This window comes from Megalobrama amblycephala, linkage group LG1 (genome assembly GCF_018812025.1).
Source record: "Megalobrama amblycephala isolate DHTTF-2021 linkage group LG1, ASM1881202v1, whole genome shotgun sequence".
NCBI classification, from domain to species: domain Eukaryota; kingdom Metazoa; phylum Chordata; class Actinopteri; order Cypriniformes; family Xenocyprididae; genus Megalobrama; species Megalobrama amblycephala.
Window position 1 is genome coordinate 19,366,542 of NC_063044.1, and position 18,568 is coordinate 19,385,109.

At 38.2% G+C, this 18,568-nt stretch overlaps 1 protein-coding gene and 1 pseudogene across 3 annotated transcripts in view; one reads left to right on the top strand and one right to left on the bottom strand.

Annotated features, from left to right (window-relative positions):
* Nucleotides 1-18,568, top strand: part of LOC125244054 — an 83,048-nt pseudogene that overhangs the window by 40,419 nt on the left and 24,061 nt on the right.
* Nucleotides 1,415-18,568, bottom strand: part of LOC125244357 (gastrula zinc finger protein XlCGF57.1-like) — a 213,091-nt gene continuing 195,937 nt past the window's right edge. Inside the window, exons 1-3 of one of the 3 annotated variants that reach the window (XM_048154459.1) lie at nucleotides 9,801-9,849; nucleotides 8,631-8,710; nucleotides 1,415-2,815 (exon numbers count right to left, since the gene is read on the bottom strand). In XM_048154459.1, coding sequence (XP_048010416.1) covers nucleotides 1,539-2,735 — 1,197 coding nt within the window. In that variant the 5' untranslated portion in view covers nucleotides 2,736-2,815; nucleotides 8,631-8,710; nucleotides 9,801-9,849 and the 3' untranslated portion in view covers nucleotides 1,415-1,538. Of the gene's footprint in view, nucleotides 2,816-8,630; nucleotides 8,711-9,800; nucleotides 10,035-18,568 lie in introns of those variants that run through there. The other 2 variants (XM_048154453.1, XM_048154449.1) reach the window with 2 other exon arrangements.

Here is an 18,568-nt window from a genome sequence, read left to right on the forward strand (position 1 = left end):
TTTATTTCAAATTTCATTAGGCCTACTAAAATATTTTTATACCTACTATAAATATTTTATTTACCATACTAAATGTAAACAGCAGTGTCTCTCTCATTGTTACACAGAGTAATATAATTTTATAATACTATTACTAATATTACTAATATACTAATATAATACTACTAATATAATACTATTAATTGCAATGGTGCAACTTCTCACATCCAACAAGGTGCATGGAATAAAAAATTAGTAATTTAGGAACAAAACCAGCAACACTTGTGGCATGGAGGGGTCAGAAATAAACAAAAAAACTGGTGCTATATATATCAACTTTTTTTTTGCCAAAAAATAAAAACCTCTCATTGTTACATACATTATTAGTTTTTAACATTTAGTGGAAGTATTTTCCCTTACTTTATGTTAGCTTAAATAACATTAAAATCTTGCACTGAACAACACTATACTGAACAAATACAATCCCTGAATACATTTGTACTCTCTTCTGTTTCTTGACAGACATCTGGCAGCGCTTCTGCTCACACAGCTGAGACACATTTGTCCAAGATGCCGTTTGAGCATCAGTAACATTTAATGGTTACATCGGATGTGTTTTGGTGGTTTATATCGGCGCTCGTGACTTAAAGTCGAGTGCTTTTACCGTAATTTTAGGCAAGCGCGCTCATAATAGAAGCGACGCGGTTGAGAGCGCGGCTCATGGTTACGTAGCAACAACAGACGCCACTGGAGCGAAAGCGCATTGGAAAGAAAGAGAATGTGGCGCTGCCGCTTATGTGACGCGATATGTGAATGCCCTCATAAAACCGCAACTTTTTCGTTGCATATCAGACAGGCAGCAACTAGAGAATAATAATAATAATATTAATAATTTAGCGGGCCGGATTATGTTTTATTTTTGAGATCAGTTGCGGGCCGGGTAGAGGGGGAGGGCGGGCCGTAAATGGCCCGCGGGCCGGCAGTTTGAGACCACTGGCGTAAACGGTTGGCTGATGTTTTTAAGGCCCTACCTCGTGCACAGATGATGTATATTAATATTATTACTTTCAGTGCACCTAATAAATAGTCTTTCATCAGTTAGTAAAGACAGTTTCAAGTAATATTGCAAAAATGTATAAAACAAAACATCCTCTGTACAACCTTTAACACAAACAACATTTACTTATTTTTATTTCAAATCCAAAAGTTGTTACTGAGCATGGCTTGTCAGCATTGTGATTCTCTTTGTATACACTGTATTTCATAGATGTCACGTTTAAATGTTTTATTAAATTTATTACGTTATATTTACTGTATGTAAACAGGGTTCCCACTCTAAGCCATGTGTCAAATTCCCTGACTTTTCCTTGACTTTCACAAACTAAAAAGCTGAATTTCCATGACCTATAATGAACGGAGCACTGAACAGACAAAAAACGGTCACAAACTTTATTTACTTATTCACAGTTGTTTTATTACAAAACTAACTTAAACACATACACACTACTTTTTTTCTTTTATTTGTTAAATGGACTTTGACTGTTAGAAATTAATTGTTTTCAGGGGTTAAACAAGGATTTTCTGTTTGTGTTCTCTTTCGAGTGAATCCTCATATGCTCCTTAAGGCTAGCCATTAATCTGAAACTCTTTCCACACTGATCACACATGAATGGCTTCTCTCCAGTGTGAATTCTCATGTGAAAATACAGTGACAATTTATGTGTGAAACTCTTTCCACACTGATCACATGTAAAAGGCTTTTCTCCAGTGTGAATATTCATGTGTTCCCTAAGGGAATGTTTCTGTGAAAAGCCATTCCCGCACAGAGTGCAGGTGTAAGGCTTTTCTCCAGTGTGAGTTCTCATGTGACGCTTAAGGCCTCCTTTATGACTGAAACTCTTTCCACACTTTTGACAGTTGTAAGGCTTTTCTCCAGTGTGAGATCTCATGTGGATGTCAAGGCTTTCTTTTCCAATGAAACGCTTTCCACACTGTTGGCAGGCGAATGGGCTCTCTCCAGTATGAATTCTCATGTGGACTATAAGGTTTCCTTTATGACTGAAACTCTTTCCACACTCTTGACAGGTGTAAGGCTTTTCTCCAGTGTGAATTCTCATGTGGATTTCAAGTTTTCCTTTTCGACTGAAACTCTTTCCACACTGTTGGCAGGTATGAGGCTTTTCTCCAGTGTGAATTCTCATGTGGGCTGTAAGGTTTCCTTTCTCACTGAAACTCTTTCCACACTGCTGGCAGGTGTAAGGCTTTTCTCCAGTGTGAATTCTCATGTGGGCTATAAGGCTTCCTTTTCCAGTGAAACTCTTTCCACACTTTTGGCAGGTGAATGGGTTCTCTACAGTGTGAATTCTCATGTGGACTTTAAGGCTTCCTTTTTGAATGTAACTCTTTCCACACAGTTGGCAGGTGTAAGGATTTTCTCCTTTGTGAATTCTCAAGTGGATTTCAAGTTTTCCTTTTTCACTGAAACTCTGTCCACACTGTTTACAGGCGAATGGGGTCTCCACAGTGTGAATTCTCATGTGGACTTTAAGGTTTCCTTTTTGATTGAAACTCTTTCCACATTGCCGGCAAGAAAAAGGTTTCTCTCCAGTGTGAATTCTCATGTGGACTTGAAGGTTTCTATGTCGTTCAAAACTCTTTCCACACTGTTGGCAGGTGAAATATCTTTTAGTTTCTGTCTTTTGAACTCTTTTTCGTGAGGAAGTCTTTTTAGCCAGCGTCGACCTTTCCCCAGTCATGAAATCATGTTTATCATAATGTTCTTTCTCTTCTTCCCTTTCATTAAGTTCATGGCTAGCCTCTTTCAGTGCTGTTAGGTCTAGGACGAAAATAGACAAAACAATTTAGACATTTAAAGCATCAAAACCAACAACATGTATGATCTATACCAGGGGTGTCCAAACTTGCTCCTGGAGAGCTACCATCCTGCAGATTTCAGGTCCAACTCCAATCAAACACACCTGGACCAGCTAATCAGGATGTTCAGGGTTCTTTGATAATTACAGGTGTGTTGGAGCAGGGTTGGGACTGAAGTCTGCAGGACGGTAACTCTCCAGGAGCAGGGTTGGACACCCCTGATCTATACCCTACCCTATGGATCAGGGATGGGCAGCTTTGGTCCTGGAGGACCTGCAGAGTTAAGTTTTATCTCTAATTAAATATACGTGCCTGTAATTTTCAAGCGGTCCTCAAGAATAAGGGTTAAATTTTGGGGTTGGGTTAAATTTTGCAGGTGTATTTGATAAAGGATGGAGCTAAACTCTCCAGGACCAGAGTTGCCCATCCCGTCTATAGATCTTATACTCAATACACCAGTGGTTTTCAAAAAGTGGACCCACCACTGCACATTTTGTATGTCTCCTGTATTTTTCACATCTGGTGAAGATCATCAGCTTGTTAGAGGAGAGCTGACATTGATAGAGAAATTTGCAGACTACTATTCCTGTTCACCAATAAGACGAGCACCAGACCTGTTATAAACCTACTTGAATTAATTAACTTAACTGAAAAGTGAACTATTCTATTAGTAATAGAAGATATTTGTCATTGTAATGATGTCAGACATAACACACACAAAAGTAGTAGCTGTTCTGTACTGCGGCAAGGTTAGCGATCTCACTACAGCCGTACCGAGCCTAAGCTCTTCAAGCAGACCAGGGTATGGTACGGAGCAATCACACTAGCCAAACAAACTAGACTTTGAGGGTCAAAAGTGCTCACACGTTTTCGATTGCCTAGTGCGAGTACACCCTTAATTTCGGTTTCAAGACACATTTTGAGAATAATTTAGGACAACACTTTCCCGCCATTGAAAGAATTTTCCTGGTATACGGTAGGGGTGCTTTTACTTATCTGAATCAGTACAAAACCTCCAGATCAAAACACAGAAGAAGCAGCAGCAGGAAGAAGCAATAAAAGCTTTGATCAAGTACATGCAAACTAATGCAATCATCTGTTACTTTTCTTGACATATTGCATGTTCAGCTATTCATACAACAAAATCTTCTGGGGTCATTAAAGTTTTGTAATAATAATCAAAAATGCTGATGATGGCTGGCAACTTAAAAAAAATAATAACAATTAAAGAATTAATGCTAATGAGAAGTGCTTTCCTCAGCACAAAACTTACATTTTACAGTTATACTGTTACTTGTAAATGTCCAATACTAGCAGAATTTGTCTAGTATTTTACATGTAACTCTCTAAGCTCTTGATTGCTTGAAATCTGCTATGGAGCCGACCTGGGGCCTATACCATGAAGCTGGATTAGCTGGTTAGCCAGGTAAGTTTCAGATTAGTTTGCGCCAATCCTGGGTTTTAGGTACCATGAAAGTAACTTGACTTTTAGCGGTGTTCATCGCCATAGTAACTTACGCTCCACGGCTAACCTGCTCCGGGGCAGGTTATGTTCTGGGTTAGAGATCTCAAACTGAAATTGGACCAATCAGATGTAAGCTAAGTGACACTGACACACCCAACGCAATAAAGTCACTCTTTTCTCTTCCTCTAAATTAAAGGTCATTATATAGTAACAACAAATATTTAACGATGAAATTGTCTGGTTTTAATGATAATATAATTTATATATGATTTGTATAATTATATGATCTATATTTTTATTAATCCATTACACACATGCAAATTTAGTGTAACAGTAGTTATTAAGCACTTAGTTTCAATGAATATTAATATATATAGATCATATGTAATATAGGCCTAAATAAGGAGTAAATATACACCTTGTATTTTTAAGTCTCTATCGCTATATATTAACTAACTTCACAACTTTCACTTGCACTGATAGAGAAAGATCTTTTTTTTTATTTGTCCTCTTTCACAGACAAGTATTTTCCATTAGTGTAAATGCATTTAAATTCTTCATTTTCAGCGAAAGAGTTTTGAATCACGCTGGCTCTCTCGCAAGAAGTGAATCACAGTTTATTTCTGTTGCAAGGCATGTAATTGGCTGTTTGCCACTGATGTCACGGATTCATGTGCACGCGCTCCACAAACTCAGGATCAAAGCCTGAGTTGACAGAGAAAGTTGATGATCAGCATCATGGTACCAACAAAGCCGGATTGGAGTGGTGTGGTTTTGTCAACTCGAAACTAATCCTATAACCCTGAGTTTGTTCATCTACCATCATGGTACAGGCCCCTGTAGTCAGTTGTCAGTTTTTTATAAAATAAACTATAAAAGGACTATTTTAAAGGCTTGAATATGCGCCACACTTATTGCTGCCAGCTGGTGGCATCATGACCATGAACAATAATTAATCAGCTCCCGTGATTACACATACAACCTCAGCATGATCTAAATCAGGGGTTTTCAGTAGGGATGCACCAATACCAGTATCGGGCCTGATACCAAGCTCATATACTTGTACACGTACTCATAAAAATACCCCCAATACCAAAGACTGATACCTCACGTGACCTAACTGTCCAAGGTAACGGATTTAGAGGCCAGATCTCATTGACAAATTATCAAGATAGCTGGTCTTTGTGAGAACATCGAGAAGGGCAACCCCACACAATTTGTCTCTGGCCTATTGCCTTCACTATCGGGAGAAGATCATTTTCCGTGTGACAAAGGTTGACGGAGCTCACCGCATTGGCCCCATCGTAAACAACAGACCGCGAGTTATGATTGCCAGGATACATCATGATACTATTAAGACTAAGATACTGCGGCTCGCCCGTAACCAAAGCCCGCTCTCTGTTTTGATGGGAGTCGTATCAGTATCTTTCCAGACTTTCCAGCAGAGGTGTCTTCCCAACGCAAACTGCTTGACGGTCCACGGGAGAAACTAAGGGCTAAACGAATAAAATATGGCCTGTTGTACCCTGTACATCATGGTAGGACTTAATTCCTAGCTGCTGGCGGCCTGCATAATCCATACATATTATATATATATATATATATATATATATATATATATATATATATATATATATATATATATATATATATATATATGTGACATATTTAATAATAGTGCCTATTTTACAATTAATTTAGTGGCCATTCAGGGGCTGTGTAAGTGCAGAGAACAGCTTCATCTCGGCCAGTGCTTCAGAGATTTACCGCTGGCTCTTATAGTGGTTAAACACGAGACATAATTCAATTTGAGTACATAAAACGGGAAATCTTTGGTCTTATTAATCTATTATTTGTTCCACAGCAAGTCGAATTGTGCTATTGTGCTTATAAACCCAACCGCCAGATGTCAGCGTTATCTCAGAACGTAAACTTACGCATAGCCGGAGAAGCGCTAGGTGCACCAATAGTAATTACCAAGTCTGGTAAAGAGTATAGAAAAAAATTGTATTGCGCATGTGTTGAACTCGGTCATCTGCACGCATCCGCATCCATTTAATATACTTTGAAGGATGTGCGGACTTGCCTGGAAAATCCAGCCTCACCACTGTACCAGCGGATGAGTCTGGTCGGCCATTGAATCAATTCGATTTCTAGGGCGGAGCAAATCCGAGCAAACAGGAAGCGGAGTAAACCAATCAGAGAAGGGCGGATATGACGTTAGCAAAGCGACAAGAGAGTCAACAGCGAAAAGTAAATAATTAATGTGTTTTTGGTCATTTAAAACTGAATTCACGGCTGAATAGAACAAACTCTCGGGTCTCCCGTGCACAATCTTTGTTGATATTGAAGGGACTTTCGCCACACTAGAGTGACGCTGTTTGTGTCACTGAAATAAACGAATCTAAATGCACGGTACGGTTTGGAGTTGGACTCGAATCGCGATGGAGGGCAGACTGACCAGACTGATATATCTTGTAGAAGAGATATCAGTCTGGCCTTGCCAGGCAATGTGCGGACACGACCGGGCGAGGAAAGTGAAGTATACCCGGGGCTTTAGCATCAGATCGACAAGAGTCAGTTGTTTGCAAAATAGACCATGTTATATAATCCAAAACTCGGGAAACTCACTGAATCTGCCAATGCCATCCGCACTCCTGAGAGGCGTTTGATAGAATGTGATAAGTACTGCACGTTTTTCTCTCAATAACAAAATAAACAGACAACAAAAAATGACAGCGGTGGCAGCATAAAGAAAGCATCTGATCATGGCGATGTGGATATGTTTGCAACAGCTCTGTTGTACTGAATCATGATTTGGATTGTGTGTCAAACTGCCAACGGCTGGAATCACGTGACTTTGGCGCTACGAACAGTAGATTCGATACACTGATTCATTTATGATCCGAAGCTTCCTGAAGCAGTGGTTTGAAATCAGCCATCACTAAATGGCACTCCAAAAATATTCTCGTCGCTTTATAATATTAATATTGAACCACTGTACTCACATGGACCGATTTAAATATGTTTGTAGTACATTAATGGATCTTGAGAGAGGAAATGTCATTGCTCCCTATGCAGGCCTCACTGAGCCATCGGATTTCAACTAAAATATCTTCATTTGTGTTCTGAAGATTAACGAAGGTCTTGCGGGTGTGGGACGGCACGAGGGTGAGTAATTAATGACATTTTCATTTTTGGGTGAAATAACCCTTTAATCTCACTTTTTATAAATCTAATATTCTTAATTTTACAAACCACCAGTCCAATTTGTTTTTATATGTTTTTACTCAAATTCAGTTGCACCAAACCTGCTGTAACCATAGACATTGATTAGCTGGGAGAATCATCAAATTGCACCCTCTAGTGGATGACTAATGATTTGATAGCAAAATCGGGTGCTCGCGCCCCCGATCTAAATTTCAAATAAATCCGGTGCCATGGCAACAGCAATCGAGATATCAAAAATCTGTTTGTAATTTAACATCAACAAAGTCTTGGGCTACGTTCACACTGTCAGTCCAAATCTGATTTTGTGCATATCTGATTGAAATCAGATTTAGCAAGTGTGGGGGAAAAAAAAAACAAACAACAAAAAAAAAAACCCACATGAAATGCAATTTATACAAATCCATTTCAAGCTATATTAATGTGTTTTGAAATCCTATTCAAATCACATTTAAAGTAATGTAGTTACACACTATAGTAATGAGTTAATAATGCTTAATTATGAAATTAAACCAAACCTCAACCCTAGCTCTATAGTAAATAAATGTAGTTAAAATTATCAGGAAAATTTAATTCTGAAGTGAACTAATCCTTTAAAATTACTCAGTTCTTCTTTGAGTGATTACAATGTAAATGTCATCTTAAAATAAAGTAACCAATTAAACTGCCATTTGTGTTTGACCAGTAGGTGGCTTTGTTACCTAATTGATGTGGTCAGTTTGGCATAACAATGACACAGAGTTTGGTGTCAATATGCAAAACCATTGCAGAGTCACGGATTTAAATCATTTTGCAGTGACGTTTTTTGTTTCTCAGGGTACAATGGTACTGTAGAAAAAGCAAATTTCATGTTTTGTTCAATTATAGCACCACCAATTTTTTGATGTGTCCTCACAGTGAGCAGTGTGTCAAGCTTAATAAAAATATCTCATTGCATTTAGGAGTTACACATAAATTTATATTTATGAGCACATAACAATGACCCATGTCCGACTTTGTATTTATTTGGCACTTACAATCAAAATTGTGACTTCTGGCTTGCAATATTAATGGGTTAGTAATGAAAATTCTGTCATCTACTCACCATTATGTTCTTCTGTTGAACACAAATGTTGGTAATCAGACAGCTTACAGTTTCCATTGACCTCCAGTACTTTTCTTCTACTGAGGAAGTCAATGTTTGGTCAAGATTCTTCAAAATATCTTCTTTTGTGTTCAGCAGAAGTAAGAAACTCATATGGGTTTGGGACGACAGCAGAATTTTCATTTTTGGGTCAACTTTCCCTTTAATGTTTATTCACACAAATCCAGTGCTGCTGATTTAATTTGTTAGTTTAACTGAACTTATTTCAGTTCGAATCAGACTTTCACAGAACATTAACAACAACATGTAAATGACAACCATGATCATTTTGTCTCAACATGTAGTTTTCACAGCATTTCATCTGCCAGCGCTTATTGATTTCCAACATACACCAAACCACAAATGACAAGATGATTATTTTCACTGGTTTCATCAAATATTATTAGTTCACTCTGTTCAAAATGTTTTACACACTTGCCCTTCTGACTTTCCTCCATATGACACACACACATTAAATTATTATTTATAAAATATTTTTTTTTGCTTGATTTAATGTTCAATTACTGCTGTTTATGTTCAGGTATGTTAAAGCAGAACTAAGTAACTTTTTTTACCTTCATAAATAGTTTTCAAAGTCCTTACGATGGTTAACTGACTTGTAGTGGTGTGTTTGAGGCGAGCACTAACCCCCTCTGGCACGTCTACGCCAGAATACAGCACTTGCAAGTTGAGCTGCATCGACCCGACACAATCTCGCCTCATGTTCATGTTCACGCGAGAGTGACAAAATGCTTTACGGTAATTCAAAAACAATATATATATTATGACTTTATAAGACAATTTCGAAAATGACCCACCTCCATCTAGTGTACTGTATTTGCAAATTACCCACCTCCTCCCTCTTGTACTGTATTTGCAAAACTACTGCGCTGGTGAGCTGCGCTTGGAGTATTTACGACAGTGTGATTCACTGAAGGAAACTGTAGGGGGAGCTTCGCAAATCTTACTGAGTTCTGCTTTAAAATGTAAGTACAGCACTTCTGAACATTAAGATGCTCAAAGTTTTTTGTTTTTCATTGTTCTCTATTCAGAAGTAGATGTTGGGTTTTATGTTGTAGAAAATATTCTCTATTTCTGTAGAGCTGAACATTTTAGGAGAATAAAACCAACCTGTTTGTTCCTCAATATCTTCAATCTTCATGTCTTCAGTCTCCTCTTTAATAATTATTTTCATATCTTCAGTCTCCTCTTTAATGAACTCCATCTGTAAGAAGAGAATAACAGAGTTAATAGTCTTCAATGACCCGTTAAAAAACACTCAAAACTAACGCTGCATATTAATAAACACTTCATATTTAGGCTTTTATTATCTATATTTGGTATTTAATGAATTATAGGTTATATTTAAATGATTACTCTTTGATGAAAACATGATTAGTTAGTTTGTTAGTGTTTGTTGTTCTCGTTCATGTTCACTGTTCGAGCAGCACGTGCCGTGATTCACTGAATCATTTTGCAAAGTGTTTGATTCAATTGACTCGGAGTTGAAAAGTTCATCATTACTCTTCAGAGACTGAACTCATGTTCATGATAAACTGATTTATGATATATAGAGAGAGAAATGAGATGCATGTTTACTGTTTCTCATCAGTGGATATGAGTTTTACTCACACAAATACTGCTCATTACAGTTAGATAAAGAATCACAATGTTACATTAAATAGTAAATAAACTAATTTCACATTGCTTGTTTAAAACAAAACACACTATAACTATAAATCACTGAACTGTTTCTATCGATTAAAACAGCTTATATTCTTAAAACAAACCTTTCTTCAGCAGAATCACAACAGATGCAGGAGCACGGCGCAGTCTTATGACGTCTTCTTCTTCTTCTTGTGAAATTTGCAGCAGCTTAGACGCTTCAAAGGCGTATTGCTGCCCTCCTCAGGTCATCTGATGAACTTCCACTTAAAAATGTAATCCTCTTATAAAGACCAGTGTGAATTAAAAAATTTAAAACAATCTTTGTGGTCTCAAAGTCCTTATTTTCAAGAATTAGCTTCAAAGATATAGATGGGAATCCAGACTCCAACAGCTCAGAAAACATGCGGCTACACACTCCATAATTACATGTTTCACAGACTCCAGCTCTCCACACAAACACCTGCCATCTGGATGCTTGCCAACCCTTGCCAGCCCAAAATTCAGTGCACAATGACCCAATCGTAATCTTGTGAATATCACACTATCCCTCCTCTCTAATTTTGTGAATGTTGTGTGCATTAAAGTAGGCTGAATTGAAAAATAATGCCTGCCCTTATTCCCTTCCTCCCATTCTTTCTGCCATATTTGTGATATTTTTTGCTGTATAAAACTCTTGCACTCAACTCTTCCATACATTACATTCAAGTCAACTTCACTCTTGTGTGTAGCTAATTTCCCCATCTCATCAGCCTCTTCATTACCCTGAATCCCTTTTATGTGCTGGAACCCACATAAACCCCACCGTGTACCCCAATTTTATCACCCGATACATTGAAACAAGAATTTCTAAAACTAAATCTGATCTGGCTTCACTCCTCCTACCCTTTATTGCCATTAGTGCAGCAGTGGAATCAGAACATAAAACATATTTCCCCGGTCTTTGTCCCTCCACCCACCCAAGGGCCCACAAAATTGCAAATAGCTCAGTCAAAAAGATTGACATATTATCTGGCAAACGTAATACAAGTTTAAAACGAACTTGAGGGATATTTAACCCTATTGCTGCTTTTCTGTTGAGTGGAATCATAGACCCATCAGTGAATATCTGCACAAAATCTGACCAGATTCTTTTTAAATGTTCATTGACTAAGGCTACAGGATCACCATTTCCTTCCTTCATTTGATCTAACAATGAGAAATCAACTGTAGGCTCTGGCAGCAACCATGGTGGGACTGGAGACCAGCTAACTGCATGCCCAATTATAAAATCTTTCTTACCCAATTCTTGAGCTCTCTTATCAACAGTGTACATCATGCTCCCCTTTCTATCCCTTCCATCCCTTCTCTGAAACTCCCAATGATCTTCAACCAATTTTCTAGCTGGATTTGTGCATTTAAAACTTCTGAGTTTAGACCAATAGAAGAGGGATAGCTTAATTCTTCTTAACTTCAGTTAAGTCTCTCCCATTTCAACTAACAGTGCATTAATTGGTGTTGTTTTCATAGCACCAGTACAAATTCTTAAAGCCTTAGCTTGAATAATCTCCAATTTCTTTAAAACAGATTTCTTCTGCAGCCCCATAAACCATACATCCATAATCAATATTGGATCTGATAATTCCCCTATAAATCATCATTAACGTATCTCTATCCGCACCCCAGTCTCTTCCAACTAGGCATCTTAAAACATTAATAACTTTCTCACATCTTAAAACTATTTGACCTATGAAAACCCTCCAAGTCTTTCTCTCCTCAAACCAAACTCCCAAGAATTTAAATGATTTAACCCTTTCAATGGGAGAGTTATAAATCTTTAATCCCTGCTCTGGATTAACTCTTTTAAAACCAAATACTACATATTAAATTTTGCAACTGAAATTTTAAATCCCCATTCCTCTGCCCAAGTCTCTACTGTATTAATTGCCTGCTGTAACTGTTTAAAAATATAACTCAAATTATGCCCTCTCTTCCATACAGCCCCATCATCAGGAAATAATGACAGACCAAAATTCCCTTCCAATTTACTAAAAATATCATTTATCATCACATTAAATAACACTGGGCTGATTACACTACCCTGATTACACTACTTTTCCTCACTGGAAAGAGATCCATCTACTTTTACTTGAATAGTGCGCTCCTTCAAAAAATTATTTATCCAATTTAACATCCTACCTCTAATCCCTGCATCATACAACTTAATCACCAGCCCCTCCTTCCATACCATGTCATATGCTTTTTCAATATCTAAAAAAACACCCACAACTGCTTCTTTTTTAGCCATAGCTCTTTTAATTTCTACATCTAATAATAAAACAGAATCCATTGTAGATCTACCAATTCTAAATCCACTTTGATAAGGATCAAAGAACTCCTGTTTCTCTAAAATGTAAACTAATCTATCATTCGTTCCATTGCCTTACAAAGCATAGACGTAAGAGCAATTGGACGATAAGAATTAGGATCTCCTGCATTTTTACCAGGCTTCAATATAGGCATGATAATTGCGTGCTTCCATTCCCTTGGCAATCTGCCACACTCCCATATAGTATTTATAAGCCTCAACAATTCTTCTAAAACTTGATCATCCAAGTTACGAAGGATCTGATATCCTATCCCATCTCTTCCAGGTGCTGTATCTTTCCCCTTAAGAATAGCTTGCTTTAGTTCTCCCATAGAAAAGAAATCATTCACTACATTTGTATTATCTTTATTATACTCCAATTTAAAATTCTCATTCTTCAATTTTTCCTCTCTCTTTTTATTACTAGCTAAACTTAAATTCTTAGAACTATGCACTTCCTTAAAAATTTTAACCAACATCTCTGCTTTATCCTTACTAATAACTGCTTCTTGTCCCTCAATCTGTAAAACTGGAACTTTACTTGATTTATACACTCCTGACATTTTATGAATTAACAACCAGAGTTTCCTAACATTTGTTTCCATTCCTAAAGCACTACAAAATTTGCGACAGCTCTCTCTCTTTGCTTCTTTTATGACTCTTCTAGCTTTAGCTCTCAATTTCTTATATACTATTGCATGGGCATCTATTGGGTTTTTCCTCAATCTTCGATATGCTTTATTTCTATCTCGAACAGCAAGAGTACACGCCTCAGTCCACCAGGGTACAATCTGGCGTTCTTTTGATAACTCAACTCTTGGGATAAACTCATCTGCAGCCTTTATTAATATGTCACAAATTGACCTATTCCATCCATCTAAATCGCCTCGAAACACATTATGCACCATTTCCTGCATCCTTTCTTTAAGTTCAACCCATTTTGCTTTTCTATAATTATATTTCTTTGGTCTATACCCCATTTCTTTAATTAATCTTCTCCCAATCCTACTTAAAATTGGAACATGGTCACTTCCAATAGTATACCGATCCATTATATCCCATTCTCCCACTATGGCAAGCTCAGGGGAAGTAAAGGTTAAGTCAATACATGAAGTTGTCCCACGACTAGTTTGAAACCAAGTTGGCCTACCATCATTTAACACTACCAATCCATGATTATCAATAAACTCCTCCAGGACTGAACCATTTCTATCTCGAGAATTACTGCCCCAAATTCCACTATGAGCATTAAAATCCCCAGTACAAATCACTGGCAACTCAATTTTAGCCATGATTCCTTCTAGAATTTATTCCTCTAATTGCAACCCTGGATTATAATAATTAAATGTTGAAATCCTTCCCTGCTCTGACCATACAACAACAACCACACATTCAAGTTCTATGCTGATCTCTACTCTGTTAAATTGCAACCCATTTTTAATAAAGGTGACACAACCACCTCCAACAATATTTACTCGATCTGCTCTAAAACTATCATATCCTGGAATAACAAAATCTAAACAAGGTTTAAGCCATGACTCCTGGACACAAATCACATCAGGTTTTTCACTAAAAGCATCAATAAATCTTTTAAATTCTTGCCCATTGGCTACTAAACTTCTAGCATTCCATTGCAGAATATAAAACATGTAGAAAAAGTATAAACAGATAAATATATACTTAACTGTCCATCTCATTCTCAGTTGTCACATATTCCTCAACTACCTTGCCTCTCCCCTCCCTAATAAAAACCTGCTGACTCCCTAATAATCCTTCATGCATGAACTTATACAACATCTCTGGGTGAATGTCCTTGATCACAAGAAATTTATCTGCAACTGCAATCACTTCTCTTACCACATCTGATTTATTCTTTGCCAACTCTTTAATTCTCCACACTGCTTCTGAAAAAAAAAAAAAAAGCCAAAAATGACTTCTTTTTGATCATTATGTAATCATCTGGGACTTTTGAGAACACTTGCTGTGGCTTCTCTGGTCCCATAACTTGACCACTACCACTTACTCCCTCAATCCTTCTCACTGCTTCTGCGTACGATATCTTATTCTCATCCCTTACTTTCTGCACTAACATAGCCTTTTCATGAGAGGGACACCCTTTGAATGCAGCCATATGATTTCCCCCACAGTTACAGCACTTAGTCTGACTTTTACACTCTTTAATGTTATGATCTTCACTACAATTTCCACATCTTCGTTTACCTCTACACACCGCTGCTATGTGTCCAAACCTCTGACACTTATAACATCTCAGTGGAGGTCTTTCATACTTCCTGACTCTGAAACACAGATATCCTAGCATGCCCAGCCAGCAATGACATGTGGGGCCCAGATGAGGGCTTCATGGGCGGCAAATGTGGGCCCCATTATGGGCTTGCACCCGGGATCCACATTGGGGCAAGCCGTGGAAGCCCAGACGTACTAAAAGTGGGACCTGTAAGGGTACTGCATGGGTCTTAATTGGGCAATTCATGTCAGACCCATTTGGGCCCCACCTGCCCAAAGGGGTCCAAAGTGGGCTTTGCAACATGGCTACACAGATGGGCTTTAAATGGGATCTGTAAGAGTCTTATGTGGGTCCTAACTGGGCAATTCATGCCAAACCCATTTGGGCCCCACCTGCCCAAAGGGGTCCAAAGTGGGCTTTGCAACATGGCTACACAGATGGGCTTTAAATGGGATCTGTAAGAGTCTTATGTGGGTCCTAACTGGGCAATTCATGCCAAACCCATTTGGGCCCCACCTGCCCAAAGGGGTTTAAAGTGGGTTTGCAACCGGGATCCACATGGGGGCCAGCCATGGATGCCCAGATGGGTTTTAAGTGGGATCTGTAAGGGTCTTATGTGGGTCCTAACTGGGCAATTCATGCCAAACCCATTTGGGGCCCACCAGTCTGAAGGGGTTTAAAGTGGGCTTGCACCCGGGATCCACATGGGGGCCAGCCGTGGATGCCCAGATGGGTTTTAAGTGGGATCTGTAAGGGTCTTATGTGGGTCCTAACTGGGCAATTCATGCCAAACCCATTTGGGGCCCACCAGTCTGAAGGGGTTTAAAGTGGGCTTGCACCCGGGATCCACATGGGGACCAGCCGTGGATGCCCAGATGGGTTTTAAGTGGGATCTGTAAGGGTCTTATGTGGGTCCTAACTGGGCAATTCATGCCAAACCCATTTGGGGCCCACCAGTCTGAAGGGGTTTAAAGTGGGCTTGCACCCAGGATCCACATGGGGGCCAGCCGTGGATGCCCAGTTGGTTTTAAGTGGGATCTGTAAGGGTCTTATGTGGGTCTTAACCGGGCAATTCATGACAGACCCATTTGGGCCCCACCTGCCCAAAGGGATTTAAAGTGGGTTTGCACCCGGGATCCACATGGGGGCCAGCCATGGATGCCCAGGTGGGTTTTAAGTGGGATCTGTAAGGGTCTTATGTGGGTCTTAACCGGGCAATTTGTGTCAGACCCATTTGGGCCCCACCTGCCTAAAGGGGTTTAACACTCTGAGGTCTGAAAACGCGCCGGCGCGTTTTGCAGGTTTTTTTTCACATTGCAGCAGAACAGACTTAAAATACTCCGTCATTTTTTGTCATAGAGACATAAGTAATATATCAATTGAAACTATAGAATATCTTCTTTTATTTGTATACACTCAGAGTACAAACACAATGTTGTGCTTTTTGTAAAATAAAGAAAACTAACATGATGCGTGATTTCTCCTCTCCCTCTGAACGAAGTCCAATCTGATAGTTCTCAGAAAATGAACTGTAACTTAGTGAATACTAATCACAGAAAAGTTAAACTTATGTCTAAAAAAACGTTAAGATGTCAGGTTTTAAATCATTTAAGTCAAATCGAAAACAAACCTTCTGTGTTTATGTAATCTGTATGAAAAGAGAGCCATGTCAGAAGTCCGTGATTCAGCTCATTATCTGCTAATGCGGCCACGCCCACGGAGCCAGCGCTATTCAGATGCAAATTCAGAGGCAATACATGCATTCATCGTCTCAATCGTGTATTTATTGTCTTGAAAAGTGTTTATCTGGATGTAAAAGTCATGGTTAGGGAGCTCTAGAAGACATGCAGTTAGTTCCTGTTTTCTTTTCTTCTACAGATGAATTTTAGATGAGTTTTTGTTTCTTTATCGCCCTCCGGCTGCAGTATGAATTGGAAACTCCATTCATGGAATAGCCTCTTCTTCTTTTAGATGAATTTGTGGACTAAAAATGCACAGAGAGCGCCCTCCGACTTCAAGGATGAATTGAAAACACCAGCGCTCATAGTAATGACAATGAATATTAAATAAATATAACTTCTCTGTATAGAAAATTGACATAAGCATATGAGAATCCAATATTTCTCCAAATGTGCATGCTTTTAAACTAAAAGCCTATATTCAGACTCTTTGCATCACAGAAATACATTATATTTTAAAGTATAATATAAAACCATTACTTTATATTGTAATAATATTTTTCTGTATGTTTCATATATCATGATGAGCTTGAGACATCACAGAAGGTTTTTTTCACAGCCTACCTGACTGAAATGCCTAATTAATATGCAAGTCATTTCAGCTCATTACTATCCAATTCTTTTGTCTTCTCAGGTGAGAATGGCCCATTTTTCAGTGGTGATTCACGCCTCCATGCATACTGTGTTTCTTGGCAAAAAGTGTCTTACAAAAACTAAATCAATATATTGTTTTATATGAAGGAGTAGGCAGCATAATTTTTACATAATTTTGAAGCAAAAACTCTAGTCTACAACCTCCAATACCCAAAAGTCTTGTTAACACAGATTTAATATACTTATTTTGGCCTTATTTCAGTGACTTAAGTTTTTTGTTTTTTCAGTAACCACGCATAAACATTATTCCTTCAAAAACACAAACATGTACATACATGTTCCTCACATATTATTGTAGCCTAGTTTGTGCTGAATACAGTGTAATGACACTTTTGTCATTTATATGTTTATGAACAACTGAAAAAAGCACAAATGTCAGAGCATGTCAAAACTTCTCCAGGCCCCAAATCAGCCTCAGACTCCAGAGGGTTAAAGTGGGCTTGCACCAGGATTCAACCGTGAATGCCCATATGGGCTTAAAGTGGGCTCTGTAAGGATCTTATGTTGGTCCTAACTGGGCAATTCATGCAAGGTAAGCCCAGCCATTCATTTAAGGAAACAATCTAAGAAAAATTAAAAATGAAGAATGAATGTAAGTACAAGATAAATACAAGACACTTGATGCTTTGAACTGCAAGAAATATATTAAATTGAACAACAAAAATTATCTTTAAAAAACAATGTCACAACATACGGTAAACTAAAAAATATATTTTAAAAAAATCTCTGAAAAAAAACCCTCCAAAAATACAATACAAAATACACTCATTATATAATACATTGAACAACAAACATAATCTTTAACAAATTTAATTTTACAACGTACCGGTAAATAAATAAAAAAAAATATATTTTTTAAAAATGTCTGAAAAAAAGAAAACAAAACATCTCTCCAAAAAATACATCCAAAACAGTCATGGCGTTTGTGTTGTCGATGTTCTTTTTTACCCATAGATATATGAGCAATATCACACTCGTAGCCGTGCGATATGGCTGTATATCAGCACGCAGTGATTACCTACGGCACTCGGCCTGCGGCCTCATGCCTACGGACGAATCAAAGCGTGCTGATATACAGCCATATCGCACGGCTACGAGTGTGATATTGCGTTTATACAACAGTTCGATGCCACGAGTGTGTAAATAAATAAGAACAACAACGGAGTGTCTTTAAAACCCTCTTTTGTGCAGCACTACTTCCTTCCGCCATGGATTCATATCTCAAGTTGTCAGTTGGACCAAGCCTCCG